Here is a 14,369-nt window from a genome sequence, read left to right as displayed (position 1 = left end):
TGAATAAAAATTCAAAAAAAAATGTAAAAAATTCAAAAAAATTCAAAAAAAAATCTGAAAAAAATTGTAAAAAAAATTGTTTTTACTTTTCTATAAATACCTTCTCATTATCATCTACCTTCACAACAATTTCATATTTTCTCAACCACTTTCAATCACATTCCTTTCTTTGTCTCAAAGTTTGAATCCATTTTTTTTCAACAAAATGACCACTGGTGCAGGTACGAATTGGTCGCTTATTGAAGATGTTGCGTTGTGTACTAGCTGGGTTGAAGTTACTCATAGTTCGCTTACGGGTAATGAGATGCAGTTGCGAGAAATGTGGAGTCTTATTCATACCAATTATCTTGAGAAAATTGGTGGGAAAAGAACCAAAGAATCGATGTCCAGTCGTTGGAAATTACTTAGCCAATCGTTTAGTACGTGGAGAGACGCTTTGGCACAAGCTAGTAATAATATTCGAAGTGGGGAAAATTACTCAGATATGGTAACAAGATATTATTATTTATTGTTTGTATTCTTTATTTGTTACGTACAAAATTTATTATTTATTGTTACTTATTTGTTACATTATAATTATGTTGTTTGTTACATTATAATTATGTTATTGTTACTTATTTGTTACATTATAATTATGTTGTTTGTATTATTTATTTGTTATTTATTTTCATTAAAATTAATGTATATATATATATATATTTCTTAATTATTTTCATTATTTACTAAACTTGAAGCCTTCTTATTTGCTTTGTTACTTATTTTCATTATCTTTGTTACTTATATATATATATATATATATGTATATATTTGCTAGTTACTTATTTTCATTATAATTATTTATTTGTATTATTTATTTGTTACTTATTTTTATTGTGTAGGAACTTCAAGCACAAGCTTGGTATGCTGCCAAAACCAAAGGCAAAAATAAATCATTCAACCGGTGGGAATGTTGGAATATTGTCAAAGATTGTCCTAAATTTAGAGTTGTGCCAGTTGGTCCAGAAGTGCACATGAACAGCACCCCTCTACACTCTACACCCGATCATGTTCATGATGATGATGCAGAAGAAGTGCCCGAAACGCCCCTCCCTGAACAAGCGTCGGGTTCGACCCGTTTTCCAATTAGGCCTCAAGGTAAGAAGGCTACAAAGAGAAAAGGGAGTGCTTCCAAGAACGATTATGCAAAGTTCATGGAAGAACTTACTTGCCAAGGTGAATTGACTTTGGCGAGGGAACTGGTGAAAGATGAGGCTGATAAGGCTGATAAAGCATCAAAAGCAGCAGCTGTTGAGAGAGAATTTTATGCTAATGAGAGAGAAAGAGAGCTACTTAGGCAAGAAAGGGAACATGTTAGAGAAGAAAGACGAGCTCAACAAGATCGTGAGATTATGAACATGTCTTTAGAAGGGAAATCTCCAAATTCTAAATTTTTTTGGAAGTCAGAGAAAGCGGACGTGGTGCGAAGGAGGCGTGCAAGAGAAACAATAGCAAGCCAAGGTGGTTCTAGCACCGCAAGAGAAGATCATCCTAGCAGCACAAATTGGTTAAGTGATGATGAATAGAGTACTTTTTGTAATCGGAGCCCATAATTTTCCAATCACTTTGGGTTGTAATTTATTATTTATTGTTTGTATTATTTATGTTGTTTCCATGTTCATGAATATTTATTCAAATTAATTTGGTAAGTTATTTATATTAAGAATTAATTTGGTAAGTTATTTAATTTGGTAAGTTATTTATATTAAGAATTAATTTGGTAAGTTATTTAATTTGGTAAGTTATTTATGTTGTTAAAAGTCCATTAAAAAAACATAGATTACATATACTAAGAATTACATAAACATAAACATAAAAAAATTACATAAACATACTAAGAATTACATAAACATAAACATAAAAAAATTACATAAACATACTAAGAATTACATAAACATAAACAAAAAAAAATTACATAAACATACCAAATAATAAAACACACCAAATAAAATAACATAAACATACCAAATTCAAAATAACACACTAAAATGAACTTAATTATCCTCAGCTTGTTTCAATGCCCACTGGTGCTCTATCAAGTCAATTTGTCGGGCATTGTGCATGTCTGGCATTTGAAATGCAGTATATCGTTGAATGAGCCTTTCATTGTAACGTCCATCCCTTTGTAATGGCTCATGTTGCACGGGGTCATCGGTGGCGTCATGAGCACAATATATACGTGTTCTTGAATTGTTCATCGGGTCTGGCTCATATTCATCAACAGCTTCATAATCGTACTCATCTTCCACAATCATGTTGTGAAGAATGATGCACGTCATCATGATGGATCGAAGCGACTCTACATCAAATAATCTGGCCGCACCCCTGACGATCGCCCAGCGAGCTTAGAGGATACCAAAACAACGCTCCACATCCTTCCTGCACCCCTCTTGACAGCTTGCAAAGTGTTTTTCCTTCGCACTCCGCGGACGTGGCACTGTTTTGACAAATGTTGACCAGCGCGGGTAGATGCCGTCAGCTAGGTAGTATGGCCCGTCGTACATACGTCCGTTGACCTCATATGTAACTTTTGGTGCCTTTCCTTGCAGGACATCGTTGAACACTGGGGATTGGGCAAGGACGTTGATGTCATTTTGAGCTCCCGGGACCCCGAAAAAGGCGTGCCAAATCCATGTATCAAAAGATGCCACCGCCTCCAGAATGATACTTTTTGCCCCTTTTCTGTCCCCGTAAGCGCCTTGCCATGCACTTGGACAGTTTTTCCACGTCCAGTGCATACAATCAATGCTTCCAATCATCCCAGGAAAGCCATGCATCTCCGCCTTCTTCAACAGCCGCTCCAAGTCCATGTGTGTGGGTTTGCGGAGGTACTCAGCGGTGTAGATAGATTCGATTGCTCCGCAAAACCTCATCAGGGACTCAAGAATGGTTGATTGCCCCATCCTCGTTATCTCATCCACTTGGTCTGCAGATGCTCCATATGCAAGCATCCGCAAGGCAGCAGTAATTTTTTGCTCCGGCAGTAGACCCATAGCACCAAAAGCATCTTTTTTTTGCACAAAATAAGAATCATGGTTGCAAACAGCAATCATGATTTTGTTGAACAAATGTCGTTCCATTCTAAAACGACGTCTAAAGTACGTATCAGGGAATGCACTATTAGGAACAAAATAATCAACCAAGAGTTCCATACCTCGTCGTTGCCTGCTTCTATCAAGGTTTCCGGAACGCCTGGGCCTGCAGATCTGAGCCGCAGCTTGGATGACTCGACGGGAATGTGAGGCTCTGCCCCTTCTTACGTCGTCATCTCTCATTTGACGCTCCTCATCTTCTTCCCTCTCATTTCTTACCCCCTGCTGATTGAACATTGATTCTGATTTGTTAAACAAGTCTTCCTCTTCCTGATTCAATTCCCACATCATCCTTGAGGAAGAAGAAGAAGACATTGAAAGAAAGAAACAGAAACTATGAATATTGAAACTGATTTTTGTGAATAAGGAAGCAGAAATTATGAATAATGATAGAGATCTTGAGAATTTTGGTGTGAGATTTGTGAAGATGGATGGTGGATTATATAGAGGATTCAGAAAGGATTAGGTTCTGCATAATGCCACGTGGCATGTCGTCATTCGTTAAAAATCTGATGGAAATCTATCATCCAAGATTGTTAACAGATTATGACACGTGGCATGCCGTCATTCGTTTAAAATCTGATGGAAATCTATCCTCAAAGATTGTGAACCGATTATGACACGTGGCGCGACGTGATTGGTTAATAATCTTATCAGAAATCCATATTATAATTATTTATTTTGTATTATTTAATAATACTTAGGATAATGACACGTGGCGCACCGACAACGATTAAAAATCTTATCCGATATTACATTTAAAATTATTTTGTATTAATTTTATAAATAAAAAAAATACTAATATTTTATTGCCTATTGCCAGGGCTATAGAAGTGTAACGGTGGAGATGCAAAATCTATTGCCAGGGCTACTTACTGTTCATTAAGGGCAGTTACTGTTCATTAGGTGGATTGAATAGTGTATTGCCAGGGGGGAGGGCTCCAACGCTGGAGTTGCTCTAAAGTAATTTAATAAGCGGGTTTGTAGATAGAGTTAGGTTGAATTGGGGTTGTGATTTGTGTTTACCATTTTAGTTTTTTTTTTTTTTTCAAAAATTATGCTTCAAGTTTTAATGTTATTTTGAAATAAAATCAGAAAGATAATATAATTTTTAAGACATAGCCGCCATAACACATGATAAGATTGTCGTGATAATGTCACTCAGTATTGTCAAGTGATAGATTTGTACCACACAAGTTTTAATGTAAACTTTAGGTTAACAAACTTCCACAAGAGGTGTCCATTTTGGAAACACCATCATAATTAAAGAAAAAAGAGACATTTGTTGAAGAGTCTGATGGCAATGAATGCCCACACAGTATGTTAGCAAAAGTCTTCAGTATGAGCAGAAATTTTCAATGCCCATGCAGAGTGAAAGTTGAATACATAGAGATTGTATAGTCAGACGAAGTGTCGTAAAATTTCAAACTGCATTAACTGCATCAGTTTGGAGTTACTCTATAAATAGAGCACTCCGCATGTTTTTAAGTTACAAGGAAAGATAAGAAGAAAGAAAACGAGAGAAAAATATCAGTAACATCATCTATTTTCTCTGCTTTTATTTGTTATCTGCCTATGCTATAGTTTTAGTGTGGCATTTTACATCTACCTTGCACCTACCATAAAAAAGGTTATTCCTCTAACTTTGACTTTTTTATAACAACATTTTTGTTTTGATGCAAGAATTTAAAAACAAAAATAAATATGAATTGTTAAAATTTCATAAATATATGTTTTTTTTCTTCTAATTATAAAAAATTTGAAATACTTTTAAAATGTGGATAACAATTCTCGAACAGGTAATATATATTTTTAAAAGAGTGAAGTTGGATTTTATACTATCATCACTCACGAAAGTAATTTAGTAAGGTTTTGACCGGCGGACCGCTCTATATAAACAGACTCTTCTTCTCTCGTAACATATCACATTGTCGCATTGTCCCCTAAAACGCTTTCTGTATAAAACCACCAAGTCAAAAAATTTCTGGAAAAAACAATTTAATTCTCGAAAGTAAATCTCTGTCTCGCCCCGTCAGCTTTTTCATTTTTCCAAAACCCAGGACATCTAAATTCCAATCATCACGTAAAAACGCGCTTACTAATCAGACAATTAATCAAACCCAAATGTAGGTGGCGGTTGTTACGGCGTTCTTCCTGCGGCGGTGCACCCCATCCTGTGTTCGCGCCGGGTGTGGTTCTGGGAAAAAATGAGTTTGAGTCCGGCCGCGGGCGGCGGTGCTGTGGGTGGTGGTTGTGCGAATGGTGGGGGTAGTAGCGGTGGCACCTGCTGCAACATGAGCGTGAAGCGCAGGTGCAGGTGGAGGTGTCTGATCTCGTCGGGGTTGGTGTTCTTCTTGGGGTGCTTCGTGTTGTTCGGATTATTCGCCACGGTTTATGTCTGGTTCGCCTTCCCGCCGTATTATGCTCGGGCGGCGTTGGCCTCTCCCTCCATGCTTGGGTGTCAGGAGGACAATGAAGGTTCATGGTCTCTTGGTATTTTCTTCGGAGACTCTCCTTTTTCCCTCAAGCCCATTGAAGCTGTAAGATTTCTTCTTTTTCTTTTTAACTGTATGGGGTGTGTATATTTTGAGTATTTTTTATTTTTAAATTTTAGTTTGGTTTTGGGTTTTGTGGGTTTGGCTTGGAATTTTCAATTTGGTCTTCTATGAATTGGCCTCGCTGGAAGTGTGGGTATTTCCTGAGTATTAAATTATTATAATTTTTTTAGTTCTGGGAGGAAAAGTTCTTCAAGCCAACTCTTTTATCTTAATTTTATTTTTGTTAGTTTGGATTTTGTTTTTGTTTTTTCAAATATTTTGTTAAATTATGGACTTTTGGAGATTTGAATTTTGACACTGGGTTGGATTTTGGTGCAGATGGATGTATGGAGGGACAAAACTGCAGCTTGGCCCGTGGCAAACCCTGTTGTGACTTGTTCTTCTGTTTCTGATGCTGGTTTCCCAAGTAATTTTGTTGCTGATCCTTTCCTTTATGTCCAGGTATTAGCTCTGCCCTTCAAATATTTTGGTTTTTTATACAGTTCTAATGTATGATTGATTGCATGTCAATTTGGTACTGATATGCGAAATTCGAAGACCAATCTACTGTACAGTATTGTCCAGAACTTGAAATTTCGTGAGCTTGTATATTTTACACATTGAGTGAATCGTTACTGCAGTGTATTTAGGCCGTGTTTCTCATAAAACTCTGAGGATTAAATGATTTCATGCTTAGAGCTTAAATGGATATGGTAGGGTCCAAGTTATAACCAATTTTCCTTGGGTCAAAGGTAGAGGGCTGGAATAGGGATTTGGTACACTTAAGTTGTAAGGTTTCAACAATACTTTTTCTTCTCATGTTTGTAGCAACAGCGATAACAAGTTTAAGCGAGCAGATGATATCGTTTTGTAAAGACATTAGTGATGTTGATGGAGTTTGAATTGTTAGGCTGTGCATTAATTTGATTATTTTGCATTAACATCTCTGAAGCCCATGATTGTGACAGAGGCAATCCAGATTATTTTGAGTTATGCCTTACCTCACTGTTCTGACGAACGTTGATTGTAGGCCTTCTAATTCTGTTTGTCAATATGGAATTAGGGAGTTCTGGAGCATTACACCCTGTGTGGCTGATAGTAATTGAAAAAGATTTTTATTGGTTCTTGGTTGAGAAAATGAACCTGTATTAATGCTTCAGTAGGTAACTTATATGCATTTGGAAAGCATGGACATGATGGTGACCGTGAACTAGTGAATGTTTCGATCTTGTGCCTTATCATTTTCAATTGATTTTGTTTACCTTACAATAATCTAATTCTTATGAGTATTTTCACTTCAGACATTAACCATAATGGATGCCATAAATTTTCTGTAGTGAAATTTCTGTGTTTTGCATTTGAAGTTTATCCAATATGCTTCAAAAGCCTAAAGATGACTTTAAGTTTTTGTGGCCCTTATGATAGGAGCCTTGGAGGTTTCCTTTGTGTTGGATTTAAATATACCATCCGAAAATTGGTAATAGTTTACATTACAACACAAGATACTATGACTATGTTGCTATATGGCAATGATTTTTTGGGAAACTGATACTTCTCTGATTACGCCTTTTGTAAAAAATTGAGAAATAGAGATTTTGAGAATGTATCCTTGTCTTGAATACTTAAGATCTATTACTTGTCTGCTGGAATCATCTTCATGTGCTAAGTCTCTGTGAATATATTAAGCATCTCCCCTTTTCTAATTGCTGGCTGGTTGCAATTTTATTGAACATTGCGAATACTACTGCTTTTGGTCAAAACGCCCCATTGTTGGATGCTGGCTACTGTTCGGTTAACATTTGTCTTCCTGTATTTCTTGTGTCATAACTCATACGCACTTAATGTAGAATGATAATTCTTGTCAGATTCAATCTTCTGAAAGCACCGATATTCTTTGTCATCTCTGTGCTCAATGTGAAACTGATAATTCTTCTCATCTCTGAAAGCACCGATATTCTTATTTCACATGTTTTCATTATGTTCCAATACTATATAATATATTGCATTCTATTTTGTAGTTTATGATGAAATTATATATATTTTAAGTATAAGCACACTTATTTAAACTGAAATATGATAGATTTACTTAAATCCACCTAGTCCGCCTAGGCGCCCGCTTAGGCACCGCCTAGCCGCCTAGGCGCTAGGGCCCAGCCCGCTGCCCGACTAGCGCTTATTGTCTTTTAAAAACTTGGCTCAATCTGTTGGTGTCATGGAGCCAGGTTGTAGTAAGGAGAGGTAGGTGGTGGACATTAAGTGCATGATGGATGTGGTTGATGTGGTTATTGATGGGTCATATAATTTCAAACTTCATTCATGCACCATTTGACGTTGTGCTATGGGTGTGATTGGTTGATTCCTCTTTCTCTAGCAAAACATGATTTTGAAAAGGATCCAAATGGTAGTAAGAGAGTCCCTCTTTGTTGCTAACATGGTGTTCGTTTTCTTTGCTGTATTGTTCTTGTGGCGAAAAAGACTTGCCTTTTGTCATTTTATTAATAGATTGTTTTGATATTGGTATCGCCTGACTTTACTGGGTGCTGATCATATTGGATATTGGTACATTCAAGTAACTTGAAAAATATAAGACCCTGTTTGTATTCCGACAGTGCTTTGCCCGGGACCACCACTTACTAAAATTGTCATGATATTGTTGTCTACTTAGAGTGTAGTTGCCCTGAAAGGGACAGCCATTATAAGTTGTCAAGTATATTTTGTCATTGTAATTAATTTGTGTTTGATCCCTTAGGGCTTGTTTGGTATCCTATTTGAAAATTTTTATCATTTCTCAAAACATTTCTTGAAAACAATTTTTGTTGAGACTAAAAAATTTGATTGGTTTGCGATTTAAAATTTTTAAATCTTACTACTTAAGCTAGTCAAAGAGGTCTAAAAAAGGGGGGGGGTTGCAGGAGAGGGAGAAAGAGGAGAGAGGAGGAAAGAAAGTAAGAGATAATTGAAGGAAAGAGAAAGAAGAGAGAGGATTGGACGAGATAGAGAGGAAGAGGAGTGAGAGAAAGAACCGAGAGAATGAAGAGAGCAGATTGGAGGAGAGACGAAAAAGGTAAAAAAAAAAAAAAAAAAGAGAGAAGAAAAGAGAGATAGATTTGGAGTGAGGGGAGAAGGGAGAGAAAAGAAAGGAGTGAGTTTAAGTTTAAAAACTCTAAAAACTCACTTTTTATGTTTTTGGAGAATAGACTATATTTTTGAGTTAGTCTTGAGTCCAGTTTTTGAAAATAGTCCTACCAAACAAGTTTTTAAGGCCTAAAACTTGAAAAATGTTTTTGAGTTTAAAAAGTTGGATTCAAGTAGACTACCAAACAGGCCCTTATATTTTCAAACATAAGTCAAGGATCCATTTGCTTTGGGTGAAAAATCTTCCAAGAAAAACGATTTCCGTGATGAAAAAGGGTAATTTTTTATTGTTTGGCTTTGATAAAAAAGGAAAATTACCATTTTATTTACTGCTGTTTTACATCTTTTCAATTTGACCAGGATGTGATTGTCTGTCACCATACACAACAACAAAGCCTTTTCCCACTAAGTGGGGTCGGCTATATGAATCCTAGAACACCATTGTGCTTGGTTCATTGTTTGTCACCATGAAGGACAGAAATATATTTTTTAAGACAGGCCCTCCTCCCTTCCCTCGTCATCCAGCAGGGAAAAATTACGTCCAGAACAAAAATCAGAAGTTATTCGACGAGTTTTAACAATTTTCAATTTTTTCCTTTTGGGCAAGAACTGGTATTATGCTGACCAAGTTGTTTACAAAAATCCGGAATCTTGTCTCTGTTTTTTTTATTTTATTTATTTATATATATTTTCTTTAATTCAGCTGTACTATGATTCTCCCAGCTCATGGACCTTTTGGGACTGGTAGCAGTGTTTTTAGAATTACTTGGTTCATTCTACTCAACATCTCTGCTTCTTGTTTCAGGGAGATGCTTTTTACTTGTTCTATGAAACCAAGAATTCAATCACTTTGCAAGGAGATATTGGAGTCTCAAAAAGTATTGATAAGGGAGCAACATGGCAGCAATTGGGCACTGCCTTGGATGAAGAGTGGCATCTCTCTTACCCGTTTGTCTTCAACTACCTTGGCCAAGTAAGAATGCATTTCTTTTTACGTGCACACCGGCCCAATAGATCCCATCACCAGCGTGAATGAAAGTAAATAACTGTAACAAATTATTTCTAAACAATTGTTCGATGCATCTTTGGCCAAGTTGCAGCTTAACAGGACACATTGATTGCAGGAAAAAAAAAAAAAAGCACCTATCACCTAATTTTCTGGGGTAAATTTGATATCTGTTGTATAACTTCTTTCTTATCGTTTCTCACAGATATATATGATGCCTGAGAGTAGTATGAAAGGGGAACTTCGTCTGTACCGAGCACTCAATTTTCCATTGCAATGGACTCTGGAGAAAGTGATCATGAAAAAGCCTCTTGTTGATTCTTTCATAATCAATTATAATGGAGCGTATTGGTTGTTTGGTTCAGATAACACTGGATTTGGCACCACAAAGAATGGACAATTGGAAATCTGGTATAGCAGCTCCCCTCTTGGTCCTTGGAAACCACACAAGAAGAATCCTATATATAATGGTGACAAAAGCTTTGGGGCTCGAAATGGAGGCAGACCATTTTTCTACAACGGAAATCTTTATCGTGTTGGTCAAGACTGCGGTGAAACATATGGGAGAAGAGTGCGCACCTTTAAGGTGGAAGTTCTTACCAAAGATGATTACAAAGAAGTTGAAGTTCCCTTGGGCTTGATAGAGCCAAGTAAGGGTCGCAATGCTTGGAATGGTGCTCGCTATCATCATCTAGATGTGCAGCAAATAAATACTGGTGAGTGGGTTGGAGTGATGGATGGAGACCGGGTACCATCTGGGGATTCAGTTCGGAGGTTTATTTGTGGTAGTGCTTCAGTTGCCGTTGTTGCTGTACTCATTATATTGCTGGGTGTTCTACTTGGAGCTGTGAAGTGCATGATTCCTCTCAATTGGTGCACTCACAACTCCGGGAAGCGGAGTGATGCGTTCTTGGCCTGGGAAAGGTCACATTTGTTTTCAGCCAAAGTGAGACGGTTTTGCAGCCGCATGAACAGAGGAGTTTCATTCCTCAGAGGTAGGATTAAACCTAGTACCTGTGCTGGAAGACTGGTTCTTGCTATAATTTTGGCATTTGGAGTTGCGGCTATGTGCACAGGGGTTAAATGTATCTATGGTGGTAGCGGTGCAGAAGAAGCTTACCAATGGAAAGGTCACTACTCGCAGTTCACCTTATTAACAATGACCTATGATGCTCGTCTCTGGAATTTGAAAATGTATGTTAAACATTATTCCAGATGTTCCTCAGTGCGGGAAATTGTTGTGGTGTGGAACAAAGGAATACCACCTAAAGTTAGCGATTTTGACTCCACAGTGCCAGTCAGGATCAGATTAGAGAAACAAAACTCACTGAATAATCGCTTCAAGTTGGATTCTTTGATAAAGACCCGAGCAGTTCTGGAGCTTGATGACGACATTATGATGACTTGCAATGATGTTGAGCGTGGATTCAGGATATGGCGTCAATACCCAGACCGTATTGTGGGTTTCTACCCCCGACTAATTGATGGGAGCCCGTTGAAGTATCGAGGTGAGAAATATGCCCGGACCCATAAAGGATATAACATGATTCTCACGGGGGCAGCTTTCATTGATAGTCAAGTAGCTTTCAAGAGGTATTGGGGAAAAGAAGCTAGCCAAGCAAGGGAATTGGTAGACAAATATTTCAACTGCGAGGACGTGCTGCTGAATTACTTGTATGCAAATGCTAGTGAATCCAAGAATGTGGAGTATGTGAGACCAGCATGGGCAATAGATACATCAAAATTATCTGGTGCTGCAATAAGCCGAAATACCAAAGTTCACTACCATATAAGGAGCAACTGCCTCCGGAAATTTTCTGAGATGTACGGAAGTTTGGCCGGGCGCAAGTGGAAATTCAATGGGCGGAAGGATGGTTGGGACGTATAGCGAGGGAGGTATGGTCGCTAGTCGCTTACAACTCCTGAATTTGTTAATCCTTGTCTCATCCTTTAGTAAACTTCTAGTAATTCCTTTTTATGCTCCTCCTCCTCCCCCTCCCCTGTGAATATCTTGTCAGGGAATTTAGTTATCAATAGATTTGAATTTTGATTAGTAAGATGTGCATTGTTTTTGTGTTTTTCGGATGTCTTGCTAGAAATTGATCTAGTATGTGTGTTTATTGTCTTGATTTTGGACGTCCCATGGCCTCTGCGCAGGGAAAAGTTTGCATTGCGACGTTACTGCGTTACATGTGGGTAAAACTACTTTGAGAGATGATGTTTTGCCAAATACTTTGATTGCATATTGCCGGAATGAATCATGAAAAAGGTGAACTGCTTTGTGTTTAATCGGATAACGGGATAAGTGGTGTGTACAAATTTGGGTGGAGGGTCTGGAGCATCAAAGGAAATTGTATAATGGTGCTTGATTGTATAATGTGGTTGATTACTATAATTGAGTACGTTGTGTAAGATAGGAGAGAAACTTAACCGCTGTAAATGTATTTAAAGTTAATTTTTGGAGACGACGTTAATTGACTTGAAATACCATCACAGTATCATTCTCGTTGCATGAAAAATCTCAATTATCCTGACCTTTATGGTTTTTTCCCTAATAAGGGCATTATTGTCTTTTTCTATAAATGACATTGATGTACCATGGTTGTGATATAGTTACGAAATATAAATGAAACTGTCCGACCAAATCATGAGTCCAAAACTCTTCCGTGGACAATTTAATGGGAAGTAAAATATTTATCTTAGTGGAAATATGTATATAGTACTTAGTACTATCACCAATTGACGGTTATATCTGCTCTTTGAACGCCAGTATACTAAATCCGTAAAATTATATACCCCCTTCGTTCTCAGAGCATGCACGCAGTCGCATGCATTGAGAGAGGGGTAGCAGATTCACACCTACGCTATCAAGACCGGCCTAGTTTTGTCCAATGTGTACGTCGATAACACTCTTAGAGGGGTTATGCTGTTTGTGGGGTTATGAAATGTGTCCGCATGGTGTTTGATGAAAGTCCTCAGAGGGACTTGGTTTTGTGGACTACGCTTATTCAGGGTTATGTTAAAATGGGGTTTCCGAGAGAAGGCATTGAGGTGTTTTTCGATATGTGTGATGCTGAAAGGAGGGCGGATGAGATGACGTCGGTCATCGTTCTCTCTGCTTGCTCTAAACTGGGAGACTTGAGCTTGAGTAGGAAGATCAGTGGATACATTTATTAAAATGGGGTATGCCGAGATGTTTTTATAGGCAATGCGTTGGTCGATATGTACTTGAAGTGTGCGGATGCCGACTTTGCAAGTAAAGTTTTCAATGAGATGCCTGTGAGAAATGTGGTTTTCTGGAATTCGATGATATCGGGTTTGGCACATCAAGGGAAATTTAAGGAGGCGTTGTACGTGTTCCGAGAGATGCAAAAAAGGGGTCCAGAACGAGATGAGGTGACATATATTGGAGGCCTTGCAGCATGTAGTCATGGAGGACTTGTCGCAGAGGATCAGAGGTATTTTAGGGAGATGTCAAGTGTGCACAAGCTCAGACCTCAGACGGAGCATTATGGCTGCACAGTTGACCTATTAGGCCATGCTGGGGTTAATAAACGAGGCAGAGGAGTTTGTTGAAAACATGCCAACTGAGCCAGATGCCTTTGTTTGGGTCGCCCTTTTGGGGCCTGTAGGATCCATGGAAAAGTAGAGCTTGCTGAAAGTGTGATGAAGGAACTACTGAAGGTAGAGCCGGAGAGAGATGGCGCATATGTGCTCACGTCAAATGTTCATTCCTCTGCAAATAGATGGAGGGATGCAGTGAAGTTGAGATGGGCGATGAAGGGAAAGAACGTGAAGAAAACTCCTGGGTGTAGTTCAATCGAGCTTTGATGGTATTATTCATGAATTCTGAGAGGGTGGAAAATCACATAAAAGAAGCAAAGGCATATACAAATTGCTGGAAGAGATTATGAGCCACGTAAAGAACCACGAGCTTTTGGCACACTGAACCTCATTCTTTTGATGATCGAGGCATAACTGAGAAGAACAAGTGTTCGAAGTTTAGCACATTGCGGATGGCTTGATCAATTTGGTCCCGTGGTTCAAAATCATGGGCTTTTCAGGAGCTATTGCATCTTCTGAGATGTAATTCATGTAAACCTACTGAGTAATTCATGTAAAGATCATCTTGTAAACTATCAACTATACTTCATAATCCTCACAAAATTGTTTCAGTACTGGTATCACTTAATTTCACCTAGTGTGCTGCATTTTTCGTAAATCAGTCCATTGTGCTGTTCTAGGATCTATGTTTTGTTCAGGCACAAGCTGCATTTTTGTTTTCTATGCACGTCATCGCATAACAAATTTGTGTTATGATTTTATCCTGTTTTCTAACACTTTTCTCAACATTATTAATGTAGATAATATTGTTTGTGAAAAAAAAAGAAAGCACTCTTCTCGACATCCAAGTTTTCCAAATTTTGCAATTGGGGGTTAAAGCATCAAACACATAACAATACCATCCATCTAGTGCTTATGATATTGCTTCCAAGTCCTTGTGCTATCCATAGCTAAACAACACTGGAACTTTGTTGAAAGCTATATTTGGAATGTCAAAGT

General features: G+C 37.9%; 2 protein-coding genes across 4 annotated transcripts; both read left to right on the top strand.

Annotated features, from left to right (window-relative positions):
- The first annotated feature begins 5,032 nt into the window (after positions 1–5,032).
- Positions 5,033–12,291, top strand: LOC103962806 (glucosamine inositolphosphorylceramide transferase 1-like). 3 transcript variants are annotated; one of them, XM_048591750.1, is made up of 5 exons: positions 5,033–5,668; positions 6,005–6,127; positions 9,606–9,773; positions 10,012–11,702; positions 11,964–12,291. In XM_048591750.1, the coding sequence occupies exons 1-4, from the start codon at positions 5,336–5,338 to the stop codon at positions 11,692–11,694; spliced, it is 2,307 nt and encodes a 768-aa protein (XP_048447707.1). In that variant the 5' UTR covers positions 5,033–5,335; the 3' UTR covers positions 11,695–11,702; positions 11,964–12,291. The 3 variants fall into 3 exon arrangements, with proteins under 3 accessions (XP_048447707.1, XP_048447708.1, XP_009373852.2); XM_048591751.1 differs by having other exon boundaries at positions 11,891–12,291; XM_009375577.3 differs by lacking the exon at positions 11,964–12,291 and having other exon boundaries at positions 10,012–11,884.
- Positions 12,292–12,761: 470 nt separating this feature from the next.
- On the top strand, positions 12,762–13,637 carry LOC103962831 (pentatricopeptide repeat-containing protein At1g08070, chloroplastic-like). The gene is made up of 3 exons (XM_048591719.1): positions 12,762–12,908; positions 13,041–13,352; positions 13,491–13,637. The coding sequence occupies exons 1-3, from the start codon at positions 12,762–12,764 to the stop codon at positions 13,635–13,637; spliced, it is 606 nt and encodes a 201-aa protein (XP_048447676.1).
- The last annotated feature ends 732 nt before the right edge of the window (positions 13,638–14,369 follow it).

The sequence above is a fragment of a genome, unplaced genomic scaffold (genome assembly GCF_019419815.1).
Source record: "Pyrus x bretschneideri cultivar Hongxiangsu unplaced genomic scaffold, Pyrus_bretschneideri_v1 Contig35, whole genome shotgun sequence".
Classification (NCBI taxonomy): domain Eukaryota; kingdom Viridiplantae; phylum Streptophyta; class Magnoliopsida; order Rosales; family Rosaceae; genus Pyrus; species Pyrus x bretschneideri.
The sequence above is the reverse complement of the archived record's forward strand: the minus strand, read 5'-3'. Positions and strand labels throughout refer to the sequence as shown.

What these genes read in the sequence shown, in the direction of transcription:
- LOC103962806 (XM_048591750.1), top strand. Translation starts at nt 5,336, where the DNA reads ATGAGTTTGAGTCCGGCCGCGGGCGGCGGTGCTGTGGGTGGTGGTTGT. An exon ending in ATCCTTTCCTTTATGTCCAG is followed by an intron (nt 6,128 to 9,605) that starts GTATTAGCTCTG and finishes TTCTTGTTTCAG; the next exon opens with GGAGATGCTTTTTACTTGTT. An exon ending in TCTTCAACTACCTTGGCCAA is followed by an intron (nt 9,774 to 10,011) that starts GTAAGAATGCAT and finishes CGTTTCTCACAG; the next exon opens with ATATATATGATGCCTGAGAG.
- LOC103962831 (XM_048591719.1), top strand. Translation starts at nt 12,762, where the DNA reads ATGGTGTTTGATGAAAGTCCTCAGAGGGACTTGGTTTTGTGGACTACG. An exon ending in GGGCGGATGAGATGACGTCG is followed by an intron (nt 12,909 to 13,040) that starts GTCATCGTTCTC and finishes ATGTACTTGAAG; the next exon opens with TGTGCGGATGCCGACTTTGC. An exon ending in ACCTATTAGGCCATGCTGGG is followed by an intron (nt 13,353 to 13,490) that starts GTTAATAAACGA and finishes GAACTACTGAAG; the next exon opens with GTAGAGCCGGAGAGAGATGG.